At 38.6% G+C, this 16,726-nt stretch overlaps 1 protein-coding gene and 1 long non-coding RNA gene across 22 annotated transcripts in view; one reads left to right on the top strand and one right to left on the bottom strand.

Moving 5' to 3' along the window:
* LOC307213995 overlaps positions 1-9,343 on the top strand; it is a 64,226-nt gene extending 54,883 nt beyond the window's left edge. For 9 of the 10 annotated variants that reach the window (XR_013837798.1, XR_013837799.1, XR_013837800.1 and 6 more), the window contains 2 exons: positions 4,626-4,755; positions 9,205-9,343. This is a non-coding gene — a long non-coding RNA (uncharacterized lncRNA). Of the gene's footprint in view, positions 1-4,625; positions 4,756-9,204 lie in introns of those variants that run through there. The other variant, XR_013837807.1, reaches the window with a different exon arrangement.
* Positions 1-16,726, bottom strand: part of DMD (dystrophin) — a 1,027,161-nt gene that overhangs the window by 14,674 nt on the left and 995,761 nt on the right. For 10 of the 12 annotated variants that reach the window (XM_079972189.1, XM_079972196.1, XM_079972191.1 and 7 more), the window contains 5 exons: positions 13,443-13,508; positions 12,464-12,529; positions 9,188-9,346; positions 5,354-5,597; positions 4,620-4,740 (listed from right to left, as the gene is read on the bottom strand). In XM_079972189.1, coding sequence (XP_079828315.1) covers positions 4,620-4,740; positions 5,354-5,597; positions 9,188-9,346; positions 12,464-12,529; positions 13,443-13,508 — 656 coding nt within the window. The remainder of the gene's footprint in view (positions 1-4,619; positions 4,741-5,353; positions 5,598-9,187; positions 9,347-12,463; positions 12,530-13,442; positions 13,509-16,726) is intronic. The other 2 variants (XM_079972194.1, XM_079972192.1) reach the window with 1 other exon arrangement.

The raw sequence follows: 16,726 nt of genomic DNA, 5'->3' as shown, positions 1-16,726 counted from the left end.
AGGGCCTGTAAGACAGAGTTGTTCTGCCTGGCCTTTGGCTTGGAGTCAATTTGATTCTCTTTGATTCTCTTTCTTTTTTCCTTTCTCCTCCTGTGATGAGGCTGCATTTTACTGTTTTAATGTTGTATTTTAATCTTGTTTTTAAGTTGTATTCAGTCAACTTGTTTTTATTATTGGTTGTTAGCCGCCCTGAGCCCGGCCTTGGCTGGGGAGGGCGGGGTATAAATAAAATTTATTATTATTATTATTATTATTATTATACAGAGTTCACCTGTTGGATATTATAGAAGTGCTTGTAAAACATAAGGTATGACTATTCTTTTAACTTTTGCAAACCACAAAATAGTTAATTCAGAATAAGCTGATTAACTGGTTAAATTCAAGGAAAGTGTTATGAATCAGAGCTAATCCAGTCCAACACCTGCCAAGGCAGAAAGTGCCACGTGGAAACCATCATATCTCTCATCACATAAACCAGCCATATTTCAGTGCTTCCTCTGTTTTTTGCCCTTTTGGGCAACTTGTGATGGCTTGGAGAAAAAGCATTCTTAACTGCTGCAGACAAGCAACCTGCATGGAGACAACCTCAGGTGCAACTATTATGAGGCAGCTATAACATGCACATGCATTCTCATACCTATTCAGTCAATAGGAGTAAGTCTGCAATTTGAAGATTTGTTTTTAAAACAATAAAGGCAGGACTAATTCAACTATTGTGCCAGCAAAATCCAGTGTTAACAGTGACGTATCACATACAGTACTTGGCCACTGGAAACAAAACGGAACAGTGCAAGTATTCACTGACTAAAGAATAAATTGCCTCAGATAGTAGTTCAGCTAGGGTGCTGATTGGAAGATTGAGGTTCTTTTAACCCAATGTCCTGAACATGATTTAAATCATGTTTTTTGAACATGATTCATGAAGAGCATAAGATCACTGGAAACATAATAAATGAATAAGCAGTGACTAATGCTTATATTAATAAGAAATTGGTAACTAGTGTCTGCTTTTTTGGATTTCCTCAGATATATCCTCAAAAATAAAGGAACCACTTGAAGCTATCATTAAGAGATGTTCAACATTTTTAGGAATACCAAATGCTGATGCAAACCTCATATTAATAACTAATTCCTAATATTTCAGTACAGAAATAATAGGGGACTGGAACATAATATTTTTTGCTTATAATTTCTTTGTTTTTCAAATTTGACTTAAAGATCATTAGTACAGATTTCGAGAAGAAACTGTACTGTATCAGGATATATCTGTTTATCCCTACAGAAACACAGATGCTCATTGTTTTTCCAGAATGGTAATTTATAGCCCAGCTACTGTTGTTCATTATTATGTGGGAACCAAATGTCTTCCTCTTATTACTGCTTTAAGTTTAATTTTAGATTAGTTTCCAGCATTTAACCAAAACTGCCAAAGCAACTTACATGCAGTGAATTTGAGACAGGCTTAGACCGTAAAAAGGTACACAGATTATGAACTGAACAAAACTTGTCTTCTCTAAACTTCCAACATCTCAAAATCTAGTGCCCCCAGACCTCTCTTATGTCAGTTTCACTTTTGCTGCTTCCTTCCAGAGCTTGACTAGGGAAGGAAAACCAGGGAAGGTGGGCTGGCAGAGGAACCATATGTTATTTCCCATTGTTTCAGAGCATCAAAATAGCAATGAGAACCTCAAAATCTGTAATATTATTTGCCCGAGTCAGGACAAATTATTTCAGAGTTCCAAGTGGTGATGTGGCTTTTTGAGCATGCTCAGATGATTTTATTTTGTTGGTGGGTACTTAAAAAATGGAACTCTCCTGTTCCTAACCTTCTCTCTTGCCAATTTCCATCCTCCTCCACTTGCAAGCTAAGGTTGCGAAAGGGAAAAGAGGAACACAGCTACCAAATTTCAAAAGACTTTTCACAGAAAAATCTCAGAACCCCCCACCCAGGCCAATTCTAAATCAAGATAGGGAAGTATGCTCACCTCTACTCACAAAATTATTAAAATTAAAATTCAACTAGACACCTTAAAATATAAACATTGAAACAATAATGGAGTCTTCAAGCAGAGGCTGTACAGCCATCTTGTTGGCAGTGTTTTAGCTCTGGATTTCTTGCACTGAGCAGGGAATTAGACTACATGGCCTACAAGCTCTCCACCCCCAATTATAAAGTCTGAATTTCAAACGCGTTAACAAATTATTGTTCAGAGGATTTTGTAGCTTTATAAACTGCTTGAAATCTACCTGTACCCTCATTCTGCATCGCTCCTTGGACAACAGCAGCACATAAAAGCATTATTTCACTTAAGACTAATTGACAGAGCCCTACCAACATGATGTTCCCCTTACCAACATGGTATTCCCCTTATATTACAAAATTAGTGAACTGAATCTGTCTGAACCATGTGTTTTGTGGTAGCTTGCATATACAGTTCACAAAGATCCAGGATAAATTACAGCTCCCTATAGATGTCACAGTCAAAGAGTTTTTCTCTCATGCCTGAAAATAAGCAATAAACATGTGGCTGTTTCAGTACCCCATAACAAAAGGGTACGTGTTTTGTCTGTAATAAAGAAGCTAGCAAGATTTCCCATGACCCAGATAGGAGTCTAAAACTGCTGCTCACCTCTGTAGCAAGCCAGGTATGGCAGTCACCAGGTCCATTTGTGCTGGGATTTTTGCCCTTTGCCCTTTGTAAATCTTTTGTAATATACACAATACAGAATCTTTTGGCACCTTAAACATGACTGATTGATCAGTCAGAATATTTGTGTTGTAATATACCGAATAATAAAGGGTCACTGGGCTTTTATTAGAAAGATAGTGCTAAATAGCTTCACACATAGAACAAACATGATTCTAAATGAATGTAATTTTCTTGTAATTACTGCAAAACACCCTGTTCATTCTCAAATCCTCAGGTATAATAATATTTATACAAACATCTAAAGTAGCTATCTAATTACCTATCATGTTAAACAGAATTACTATTTAGCCAAGGCTAACCATTATGCATAATAAAAATGCTTATAAATGAGACACCAGATGGGAATAGCTTTGCCAGAAATATCTTGCTGAATTCCATTTGTCTGAGCATTAGCAGTGTACATTATTTATGTGATGTGTTTATGGGTTAACATACAATAAAATTTCTCAAGGCGGATCACAACAAGAAGATAAAATGAAACTCTACAGCAAAAGTATCCCATAGCTGAAGCAACATAAAAATAAAAGAACACCACTGAACCAGGTTTTGTAGTTCTGCAGGTGAGGATTTTTTATTGAATTATCTTCTAGCAATCCAAGTCTCAATGGCCCTACTTGCCACAATAGGGTCAAATATTTTAACTCCTGTTTATTAATTCAGCTTGTTTTTGTGTACCTCATGTCAAATTATTTACCTTCACTGCTGTCAGCTACATTAAGTGAACAACTATGAAAATAGCCAAAATGCCATTTGTGGGATTTTTTTCCCATTTGTTATACTTTCATTAATACCAATCCAATTTTTGCAGCACAATAGCCTATTTCTATCAAATGAAAAGGTAAAAACCTGGTTTTGTGGTGTCTCAGTTTGTGGAGGGATAAAAGTAGTGGTATTTGTTACTGTTGTTGTTTTTAAGTTGAGGAATCTGTGACCCTTTGCCAGAGAGTGGAGTGCATTAAGGAATGCCCACCTGGCCATTCCTGTGGCAACTCAGGGTAGCCTTCCTTGTATTCACCATTTAAGGGCCACAGGAAGACTCCTGTGTTTGAATTTTTCTTTTACACTCAGCAAAGCACACTCCACAGAGTAATAAAATAGAGTTTTAAGAAGTCTGCAAAAGGCAGACAAGAGTGTAGTGGTCAAATCACAGACTGAATCAACAGGGCTGCGAGCTTTGTGTAGTCACATGTCACGGCTAAAATGGCCGCTGTTTCTTTAATGCGAATAAAGCTGGGTCAGCATGACTCAGCGGTCTGCACCAAGTTGTATATATAAAGTGAGAAATGTTAGTTTGTGCTGAGGCTGGTGTTTGGGTTGGTTGGTTGGTTAGTGCTGGTGTAGTGTTTTGCACAAAGACTTTTAAGAATAAAACTCTGCAAGGATATTCTCGTGGACTCTTTTATGCAGACAAGGGTCCGAGGACCAGGCTGAAGAGACAAAGGGAGGTCAGAACCCTTTCCTTCTTTTCTTTTCTTTTTTTTTTTTTTACAAACACTGACATCACACTCCATGTGGAATGGAATAAAAGGAAGACATGATGACTGTTCTTTCTGGCAACTTGTTTCCATTGGAGTGCCAAGAAAAATGTGATGCCCATATACAGGAATGCTAGATTTAAGAAAGAAATTGGGATCCCTTACAACAGAGATGGGGAATCTGACTTTACAGATGTAGCTGAACAACAACTCCCATCATCCCTCAATGCTGACAGTGCTGATGGAAGCCCAACAATTGGACAGCCAAAAGTTCCCTGAATGCTCTAAAACAGTTAACATGTAAACCATATACTGTGCATAAAATCCTGATTATCTGAAAAAGGATCCATGTTAGCTACTGATACAATATGAAATTTGAATAAAAATGGCAAACAATCCTCATTTTAAAATAGTCTTAGTTGTGTTATCTTACCCATAGATTCTGAAGTCTGACTCCCAACTACACGGAGAAGCATTGGCTGATTACTATCTGACCTCTGTAACGAGGTAGGAGAAGACTGAGTTGTACCATTCACCTTGGCATCCACTTGAGGCTGAAACACCAGAAGGTAATATAATAGTTATCCTACAGATAGTGGGTCGGCTAATTACGAACACTATAATCCTATACAGCAGGGATAGGGCGCACCTCTCTCTCTCTCTCTCTCTCTCTCTCTCTCTCTCTCTGTTTTTACCTCTGCCCGGTAGGCTGCCATGGGAGGGACAAACCACTCTTGACAGAGATCTGAACTCATCTCCGCCTTTCATCACCCCAGTCTGTTTGGGCTCCCCACCTTCTCACTCGCCACCTCTCCCTCTTGACTCACCTCACCTGCATGAAATTAGGCCTAGGACTGTATGCAGCCAAAGGGCCACAGGTTGTCCGCTTCTGCCATACAGATTTACTCAGAAGTAAATCTCACTGAGTTTAATGAGACTTTCCCCAAACTAACAGAGAACAGAATTGCAGCCAAAGTCTGCAGTAATGCCATCATGTTTGTATTTATATTTGTGATACATTCAGTGTAAACAAAAGTTACTAAATAAAGAGACCAACCTATGTACAGACAGCTTGAAGCTGCTGCCAGGTTCAAGCCATATTTGTTAAGTGGTCATACATTCGCTTTTCCATATTCAAGCCATGATTAGGACAGACTGAGAACTCACCTGTTCCAGCAGCTGCCTCAACCTGTGCAGCTGTGATTCTAGCTGTTTGTTGTGATCCTCCAGGATTTGCATCCTGGCTTCTAGGCGGCCTTTGTGCTGACGAAGCAGCTTGGCTTCTGCAATGAGTTCAGCATCTCGCGGACTCTGGGGGGAAATGGGCATCATCTCAGGTGGGGATGGCAGTGGAGACAGTCCTTTGTTATCATGTTGCTGCTTTAATCGATCATATTCTGCTTGAAGGTTTCTATTGAAAATGGGGAAGAAGTGAGACTTTAGCACCTTTATGAATGCACCATCTTTTCCATTTTGTAGCTGGAATGCCAGACATTATTGCCTAATCTTGCAGATTAGATTTGGGATCCAATCTCTTTTAAGGGCTTCAGAACAAAAAGTTTGCTGATACAACTCTTGAACTGGAGATGAATGAGAGTTCCTGCCTTAGTTGTTGAAAAGTTGTTATATTGCATTATTATAAAATGCCGTGGTTAAATTTTCAATTCAAAAGGCCTGTTCTTTTGTTTCTCATAAGTACACAAGACATTTGCATTTATTCAAAACCTATGCATTCCAAGCCTACATGGTTTACAACAAATTGGACTCTTAAGTTTAGATTCCAGTCTGATGAAATCATTAAAGTCAAACTTGTTTATGTATGGACTGGTCACTTATTTAGTGCTGGAAGGAATAATCAAACAATATAACTAGGAATATCTCCTTATTCCAAGTGCTAGTTAAGGAAAAAGAACTCATCCAAAGAATCATTGCTTAGGTGAATATTTCTGTATCAGACTCTTAGAAGACAAAAATAAATTCTCTCAGTATATTGCACAAAGCTCTGGAGAGCAATCTTAAGCCAGTATGAGCAGATAAAAAGAAACACAGACCTAGTGAGCATTGCTTATGTCAGTCAGAATTAGCGTGTTAAAAAAAACCAAACCCTTCTGAAAATATATAGATGTAGAAGGGAGAGCAGGGAGATAAATGTATAATCCTTTCAAAATGAGCAAGTGCACAGCAACTAGCAATATCCTGAAACCCACCTTGCCAAACTACAACCTGAGCTAGGTTATTTTATTAGCAGTCAAAGTGATATCACTGCATAATAAATCTGAGATGCCTCCACACCTTATTAAGAGGACTAGTAGAAAAGAATAAATACTATTCCACCATCAAGGATGAACTTGCGTAGCTGAAATTGCAGTAACATCTGGAATTTGGAAATCTGAGCAATGCAGACATCCCACTCATGAGCTGTTAGTAACATCTGTGGTGATACAACAATTACTTGTGAAAGTAATTACTCATGATGGGAAATGAACAACTGTACTTATTGCCAAGGATTGCAAGTATTTATAGCAGGCCTACACAACCTGTTAGGGGATATCAAAACAGGAGCCTAGTTCCCCTTTATCACATACACAGCCCAACAAGACAATGAGAATAATCCACCAACAGCATACAAATCAGTATGGCTAACCTGATCCAAAACACCCACCCACTGCACTCACACATAAACAACCACACCCTAGGCCAACCCCAACCTCTCTCACCACCAAAGGAACACAAGTGAACAGCACAAGCAATGCTGACACCAAACCCTACATACATTAAGCATAATAGAAACATCACCGCCTGACCCCACCCCCCCATCTTCCCCCCCCTCCACCCCTTTTTTTTCTCCCCCTAATGTCTCAACAAATGAAACGGATTTGTAAAAATTTTACATGGAAAAAATACGAGAGACATTACACATACTTCTGTAAAACAAGAAAATCTTTAATAATAAAAACAGGGGCCTAGTAGGTTACATTGTACAAACCTGGCTTATAGAAGTAGTTTTGTAGCTAGAAGGGTACTTTTAAAAAAAAAATGTTATTTGATTTCAGAAAATTACCCCACACCATTTTGCAGGGCCTTGTATGCTTAAGCAAGGTGTAACACACTAAAATGTAGGCAAGGCTGTCCAACCATTTTGGATCTGGGGCAGGGTTCAACTTTGGGCTCTCAAATATCAGCGGTGTACTGTGCAATGCTAAAACTCAGCACCCTCCCACCTCTCACACTGTGATCTACAGCACTGTTGTGGTGCCCCCTGCAGCACGGCACATAGTGTGACCAAACCGGTCGTGCTACCTTAAAACTGCCTCTGTCTTGGGGCATATTTTGAAGTCTTAAAAACTCAATATCCATGTCACTGAAGGGAAACTGACAATACTCAGAATTCTCTCTCCCCCACCAAACCAGGAAATTCACCTACCTCCCCCCACCCCTCAGTAAAACACAGGAAAAAGAGCAGGCAACACCCTCAACCAAAAGAAAAATCATAAAGCTGCAATTTTAAAATAGTAAATGGTACGAGCCTTGATGGGCACCAAGGAGTATGTGAGAGAGCACTGTGGTGCCCACAGGTATTAAGCCATCATTTCAGTTCACGGCCAGGGCTGGGCTTTTGTTTTGCTTCTTTGTAATTGCACTTGATTTCCAATATGGAGATGTATATAAATAGGGGGATATTACCCCCTCCCAGCTTACATTAATACTTCTTTGGCTTTATATAATTTCGCTTTTTATTTATTTCTAGAGCTCTTAAGACTTGCTTTTATAACATTTCCAGTGTGGTTTTATGAGTACTGTACCAAATCTTTTTCTCTGCTATTCCTTGTAAGCAGGAGAACAGCCTTATACTTTTCCACCTAAGTACTATATCTCAGATCTCGTTGATGATGATTCAGTTGCTTTATTCATGGAAATGACTCAAAGAGACTTACAAATGCCTTATTTCCTTTGATGTTTTTCATTATTCAATGTGCAGTTTATTATTATTTAGTTTTGTACAGCTTAAATGAAAGCAGCTCCCATAAAGTATTGTTTTAAAATTGCACTATTGCATTAAATGATGGCAACAATTGTGCAGAAGGCAGCAATTATGCAGTTCTTGGCAGTAATTTCATCATTAACATTTACTCATCATATCACAAAAGTGGCTGAAGGCTCAAGTTAAATTGGGGAGCTATTGCTCTAGGCTATGAATAAATACTGTAAGTTTTTTGCACCAGGTATAACAGATTGAGTTCACAAAGCAGTGCAATTTGAAGGCAACATATAATGAATGTATTACAAGCTTATTGTTAGGCTGTGCATGGGCAATTCTTATTCCGAAGACTAAAAATGCCCTTTTGGGCTGCAGAGGATAATGACATCTCTTCAGCGCTACATTTGCTAATGTTTCTGCTATGTATATAGTGTCAGGGTGTTTGATCAGATAACATCACTGATGACATGACACTAAGAAAAATGTGTATCTTGATTTGGACAGCTCTGCTACATACAGCAAAGCTCCACCATTTCAAGTATCTCTATTATTTTCCTTTAAAGGCGGGGGGGGGTGTCCACAATTGTACAGGGAAAGATAAAGAACTGCTTTGCATGAGGCACATACACATAATTCATCTACCATATCTAACAAATGTGACTGAAGATAGCAACAAATGCACATGCAACTATGTAGCAATTTTAGGCCAAAATCACATATTTTATAGGATTTAAACATTCCTTCTGAAGCAAGAAGTCATGTTCTATCATTGCTGCATTAAACATGACAAATAGGTTTATTTGCCATCTAATTTTTAAATTTAAATGTTTCACATTTTAGGTTTAGATCTTTATTTTAAATTAAGCATGACAAATAGATTTACACACCATCTAAAGAAGAAAACTGCATGTGACAAATTTCCAGGCAACTTACATTCCAATTTGCTGCTTGTTGATTTAAATGCTACCTCATGAACAATTTATTCTGCGGATGCATGGAAATAGTACCAAAACAAAACTGACCTGTTTTCTTCTTCCAGGTCTGCTAGAATTCTCTCCAGTTCACCTCTTTCTTCACTCTCCAAGGAAATTAGAATTTGTGCAGGGCTTCGCGGTTGACTGAGTGGGGATTCTTGGTTCAAACTTTGGCAGTAGTGCTGGATTAACAAATGTTCATCGTCTCTAAAAATGCAAAAAAGGAAAATGGTAAGAACAAGAGAAAGCAAAGCAAAGAGACCAGACACACATTTCCATCTAGAAAACTGCCCTCCGCATATTTTGCCCTCAAGAATGGCAGAGAGCTGTGATAATGTATGTATCAAAGAGTAGTACAGAGTTTGTCTCGGCTGCTGGCAGAAACTTGGAATTCAGTGTATTAAACTGATTACAACAGAACAGTTCAGTCCCATTTTTTTTTTTTTTACATATTATTAGGTACATTCTGCTAAAATTTAGGCAGAAGGGGGAAAGTGGCATATCAGCAAAGTGGTCAAATCAGTTGCTTGGTGCCATCTGTCTGAGAAAAGAGGTAGATACTTTGTTATGGATGAGCAATAGGAAATAGGTAGAATGAAATCTTCAGCTGCTGTCAATCTTATCTAAACTGAGTTCCCAGGACCCTTAGCACCCTGTTTGGGAGGTCAAGATACCTACCTCTTGGGTCAACAATTATTGTCTAGGTAGGGATGTCTGGAGCCTCCAGCTTCCCAGTGATATTCAGGGTCTCCTATAGCGCGGGTGGCGCTGTGGGTAAAAGCCTCAGCGCCTAGGGCTTGCCGATCGAAAGGTCGGCGGTTCGAATCCCCGCGGCGGGGTGCGCTCCCGTTGTTCGGTCCCAGCGCCTGCCAACCTAGCAGTTCGAAAGCACCCCCGGGTGCAAGTAGATAAATAGGGACCGCTTACTAGCGGGAAGGTAAACGGCGTTTCCATGTGCAGCTCTGGCTCGCCAGAGCAGCAATGTCACGCTGGCCACGTGACCCGGAAGTGTCTCCGGACAGCGCTGGCCCCTGGCCTCTTAAGTGAGATGGGCGCACAACCCCAGAGTCTGTCAAGACTGGCCCGTATGGGCAGGGGTACCTTTACCTTTACCTTTTATAGCCTAAATACAGAACAGCTGGCATGCACTTCACCAGAGGAGCAGTTTATTCTTCCACTTTGAATACAATGTAATATGATGTGATTTTGTGTATAAGTGAATTTTCCCTCACTTGTTTTTGTTTTCCTGTTCCTCTTCACACCAACTGCATACTATTCAATCCAGAAATTAGAAATGTCCAGGTTTTCCTTATGGCTTCGTTTGTCCCACTGCCATAAGGCTTTCCAACTGGCTCATAAGTGAGCCAGTATGTATGGCTGTTACTGAATCACTGCTGAAGACACCTCTGCAAGGTGGCATTTATGACTGGTACCTTTTTAACACAAGGCACCTGCAACTTTAACAAATGCATGCAGGGAGAAATTCAACCTGTGAAGCATTTTGAAATCAAGAAGGAAGCAACAGTTGTTTCTGTGCTGGTGTTGGCAACTAATAACCTAGTGTCCTTCGTAATAAACTGCATATGTGTAACCAAGGTTAAGCCACTATGTGCCATATCATTAAAGCATTGTGTTGGATTACAGCCAGCTCCTCTATTTTTGCTTTGCATTTGTTGTGAAAATTAGTTTAGCAGAGTTTTATGCAAGGTTGTAATTTTGTGCACCATTTATTACTAGGTTACATGAAATTTTACACTGGCTATTTTAAAATAAAACCACAATAAAGATTAAGTTGTGGAGAAAATAACTAGTAAGACAGAAATACAACACTTATATCCATGGAGAGTTACACCTGGTCATTGTGCTTACACATCTGTGGGAATACCGCAGGCAGGAGGACATAAGAAAGAGGCAGAAGTGCTGCAAAGCCAACTGGGAACATGTATTGCTTAACCATTAGCTCATTCATGCATAGGCGCCAACTTGAGAGGGAGATGGGGGAGGGCAACATCGTGTCAGGACGGTGGAGGAGCCAGGAACATGGCGACAACATGGCTTCAATGGCCGGCAGGTCCTCCTCCTCCTGCCGCCATTGGCTGGGGGCTGCTTTCCCCTCCTTCCCCTCCATGGCAGGAGGAGGAGAAGGAGCTGGACATGGAAATCTCGCCATGCTTGGCTCCGTGCTTGGCCCTGACTTTTTAGAACACTGGAGGCACTCCCAAAATATTTGGGGCCCCAAAAGGGTTAGGCCCCCCAGAAGTTGGAATTTCTGCATTCATGTGAACCTCTGAATTGTTTGAACAAACAAACCACTTTTGTAGCTCAACCTGAAGTGCACCTCCAAAGCCTGAAGTCTTAACTTTTGTTGTACATAGATTAAAATGTTGTTTCCATTTTAATTTGTCTTTATGCTTTAAGTTACTATGGCAAAGAGCAATTCATAAATAATAAAAAAAACCTGGTTTTCTCCAATTTTGTGGGTAATCATTTAGAATTTGTTTTTGGAAGTGTAAGCCACGCTGATAATTCAATTATAATGTTTAATATTTTTTAAAGGGCTTTTCAGGAAAAACTAAAAGCATTGCTTTGTTTAGTGGTAGAGAGTAGCATAGCAGCAGCAAACTCTGCCTTTGTCCCTATGTGTGTTCACTGACACCAGGACAGAATACCCTGCAGATGTCTGATTAGGAACACCCAAGTATCTCTTATGTATCTACGTTTTAGCACCAAGATTGATAGTCAATGGTCACTGCATAACAGGCCCATTTCCAAAGCCCATTTTGGGGGCCTAATGCGGCCTGCTGGTCAATCTAATCCGGCCCCTGAGGCAGTTTATCTTCTGGGGTAAAATCCTAAAAAAAACCCCAACAACTTCAGTTCTAAAAAAAGGTCAACAACTTTGGTTGGCTCTTTGGTCAGCCCTCACGGCCCTTCACTTCACCAAATCTGGGCCAAATTTGGATGCCACCGGATAGTCAATTGTACCGTGAGTAATGCACATTATTCTCCAGAGGAAGCAATAGAATGATTCTCACTTGCAGTTCTTTACCTATCACACTTAGTGACAATAGAACTCTGTTGGATAGAAGCCTATGTTTGCTCAAGCCCATAACTTCAACCAGGACAAAGTTTGGTGAGAATAATTGGGTTGTTGCTTATGGTGGCAATCCTGAAACAAACAATACTGAAATATGCATTCTTTATGTGATTTTTGACATTAGTTTGGCAAAACTGTCTGATGTGTAGCATAAGATCTTATGACAGATATGAAATCACATATGCAATATAAAGTTTTCCATAATTTTATAGAGATGGCACACTTACATGCTCTCATTAGGAGAAATGCTATCATTCAGGTACGTCCCATTGGTGTTCTCCATTTCTGCTAGCCTACAGAGAAAAGAAAATATCATAAATATCTCTAAGTAGTCTGCCTTTAAATGTGACACAGATAACTGTAACAATCAGCACAAATGGTTCTGAAATAATAGCACCCACACCCCTGTTCTTTCCCTTGGTACTAGTTGTTAGGCTGCTCAGCAGTCATATCTAAGACTAATTGCTTTCACTATAAATGACATGTAGAAAAAGTTAAGTTTTTTGTCACTTAAAAAGATTAGATTGTACTATTCTTTGCTATACACACCCACTCATGTTTCTCTCGCTGGGGCAGAAAAAACTGTAAATATTAGAATTTAGCTTCTACTCTGATATATATGAGATGAGTCTTCCAAATGTGTGGTATACTAATAGTGTATGATTATTTTTCAAAGCCGTCATTTTCCTCCCCTATAATATTCAGAAGCTGTATTATTAAGCTGTATCACTTTTGATACATGGACTAAAATTGACACATCCTGGACAGATATCGCTATTTTGTAGTACATGGTCACTGCAGGATTCCACTGAAGCATACCTCTGGAAAAAAGAATGTATAATGAAGTTCTGAGCACAAACTCAGAGTTAGATGTAAGCAAGAGCATGCTTTGGCAATTCCTGTTTTAAGTGAATTGTATGTACATTCTAAATATCATGCAGTCATTCTGCATGCAAGTTAGTTGGCAAGCTGATTAGAAGAAGTTAGTAAACATGTATACCCTCCATCCTTGGAGCTTTTAATAACCCTAGCATTGTTTGTTAAAGTTTGTGTGGTGTTGGACATTATAATTCCAATATTTAATTTTTTGCATATTGCCTTGGTCCTCTTTTTGAAAAAGGTGGAGAAATATAATTAATGGTGGTGATAATTTAATAATTGTTTCAAGGAAGATTTGCCTAACAGAGATTTGTCCCCGTCTCGTACCTGCTAGCATAATGTTCAATACGTGAATGGGTATCGTCATGTGAAAGCTGAGGGGACGAAGCAGGCCTATAAGGCAGAAAACACTGATTAATCACACAAGTAATAATCCTTAGAAAGAGAAAATCCACCAAAGTTGTTATTGGCCTCACTGCATCTAAGAAACATCACACTTAAGAGTTGCAACCCATGTTGCTTCCTCAACCTACCTGTAAAAAACATTTAGTGAAAATGGACTCTTTCAAAAGTTTGCCCTTGCAGTTCTCTGAATCAGGTTTCAAAGCCTGACACTGCAGCAGCCTGTTCAGTGTGCTGCATATAGTGTGCTGTATAAGCTGTATATAGCAAATACGCTCAAAGGAGGATAAAAAAACCACACCAAAACGTTGTGTAAGTGCTTGGGGTGCATTTGTAATTGCCTGCTTCCCTCAATGGAAGTATTAGATCTGTGTACCAGTATTAGGAACACTAATGCTTCTGAATCCATTACTATTCAAGCATGAACAAACATTCTACCATCGCTGGCGCCACATCCATGGGGATTCTTTGCAAGAGCAGGCTCAGTATTGTTTCATTCTCAAGCCAAAATCCAGTTGGGGTAAAGATCCTTCATAATGTCGCTGAATAGCTTCAGGTGAATATTCCCCACCCCCCGGGGTTTGCCAGTGCTGCTATTGAGTTCTGCTTGCCATTCCTATGATGAATTAATCTATCATTAGACTTTTTGTCTTTTAACCAGGTGTGTAAATGACCTCTGCTGAAGTATTGGCATTGTTTTAAAAATATCGTTGGCCTACAGTATGTTTAGTATGGGAAAATTGTGCATTTCGGGGTAGTCTCAGGTTTTATTAAGAGACTGAGAAAATTTATTCTCACTTTAGTTTTATATGGGGAACCAGCTATAGTATAAAACTATGTTTCCCAATAACAAGAAGTTGTGTTTTTTTTTCCCCAGGAGAAGTGATAGACCTATTATCAGCCATCTCAAATTTCCTTACACAAAAGTTTGACATGCAATTTAACATAGTTCTTTCAGATCTCACCACTGCATTGTATGAGATAACTTTGTAATATAGACCAGGTCATTTTTAAAAATATTGCTTGGTAGTATTTTAATAGCAACACTTCATGCATTTTACTGCTCTGACACATCACATGTGGTTTTTTTAACTGTCAGAACTCAGTTGCATCAAACAATGCCTCTTTTTCTCATAAGTTAAATTGCCTGTTTAATGTAAGTATTTGTTATTCCCTCTCTACATAAATTTCATAGCTTTAGGAGAAAGCAGACAAGACACTTCAGAACTGGACTAAAGCATGGAGAGACAGAATCGAAACTGTTTTACAAAATTATAAATAAGCATATTTTACTTCTAGCAACTTTTCTTGTTTTATATGTAAGCAAATACAGGTTTACAAATTATGCAAGTATGTAACCTACATGTGGCCTATAGTTTTCTCTGTTTCAAAGAGTTCAAGGTTTCTTTTTTTAATCAGTGGAAAGAGTTCTAGCTTTCCCTTTCATGTTAGTGGCTGAAGCTGCGGAACTGCCCCCTTCTTGAAGTGAAATGGGATGATTTGTCTCACATGCCCATAATGATGGGCAAGAACTAAGTATTCCAGGAAGGAGGGAAGCAGTTCTGGTGAGAAATGGGAGTGGCTTCCATTTGGAAATCAATAATAGTAAGTTTTGTACAGTGTTAAGTAAAGTATGTTTTATTGCCTAATTCAGTCTCCTTTAATATCATTTTTATAAACAGATTTTAAAAAACAGATACTCTATTGTAAAACAGTGAATCAAAAACAAAGTTTGGTATTTGAACTTCTGAAAAAGCTGCACACAAGTATTTGAATAGTACTGAATTCCAAGCAATTAAATAAGGAGGATTATATGCTTCAGTGAACATTATTTCTTCATGTTGTAGGTGAAGCTTTAAAAAAATATGTTCCCCCCCCCTACATTTTCAATAATGCAACAAAGAGAAGAGACATAGAAGAGGAACAGATAGAGCTGAGTGGGGTAGATAAAGGGTCTCATAAGAAATGCTTCAATCTAGTTTTGGGGATTCTCTCCATCCTACAGCTCATCCCTGACACATCACTGATTTAATAATGAAGTGTGTACATTTAGGCAAGGGAAGCCCTAGCACTAGAGAAAGATCCAAGAAACAAGTGCCTCAGTAGATATGAAGATCTGGTAAAGATTTGCTGTACAAACATTGACTATAGCATAAATTCCTATCCATCACTTGGGAAAGTGATGAAAATGTGTAATGTGTAATAATTTTGATTAAAGTTATTGAACTACAACAAAGTTCAAAGCCAAAGATAAGATTTAGATCAGCAGAAACAGAAGAAAAGCCTCATTATTTATTCACTGGTACACTGGATTCCTCAGCTCCAGAATGTGAATAGTGTGTTGTTGTTTTTATCACAAATGGTCACAGAACAGTGGTTTCTAAAATTGCCTTTGAGAAAAGATTATGTGCTGTCTTTAAAAACTTGCAAATCACTGTAAGCCAAACTTATTGGTACAGTAAACCAGATTATAAATATAAACTAAATAACAGGTATATTATAAATACTTCCTCAAACAGTTGAAGCTGTTGAATCTTACTGGATGTCAGCCTAGTAGTTAAAGCAGCTACTACGAAAAACACTGATTTGGAAGATTTATAATACAAAAAACAGTAACCACGTAATCAGTTGCTTGTACAACAGGTTTAAATAATGTACTGTAGAAAGGCTCACCTGTTGTATGTGCTTTCAGAACACCAAGAACTATCAAACTGAATTATGCTCAAGCAGAAAAAGAAACATCAGCAATAGTGTTTGGATATATAATATCCCACAACTTCATCTGTGTAAAAACAGTAGTTGCTGGAACAGATTTAAAAAGCCAGTGAAGGCAGTTTATAAGGCACGTCTAAGAATCAAAAGATGACTATTAACACTGCAGAAATCTCAGTTGCTGATACTCTAGCCAGAGTGTATATCTGAAGAAAGGAGAACCAGTGTCACAGATTAAACACTGCTATTTTTCATTCTGAAACTAAAGGAGTTTCACTAGTGATCGTAAATATTAAGAATTCTGCTGTTTTTTTAGAAACCTTTTTCTGGAATGGCCAGAAAGAAATGTCTGATAATATTTGTATTTATTAGAACTAGATGAAGGAATTAAATGGACATAATATTCATTATTAAGGAATCATAAAACAAGACCTAAGGATAGAAATACTGAATGCCATACATGAAAATCATCTGGGAATTGAACAATGCAAATCAGG

The sequence above is a fragment of the Podarcis cretensis genome, assembly GCF_951804945.1.
Source record: "Podarcis cretensis genome assembly, chromosome: 4".
NCBI classification, from domain to species: domain Eukaryota; kingdom Metazoa; phylum Chordata; class Lepidosauria; order Squamata; family Lacertidae; genus Podarcis; species Podarcis cretensis.
The sequence above is the reverse complement of the archived record's forward strand: the minus strand, read 5'-3'. Positions and strand labels throughout refer to the sequence as shown.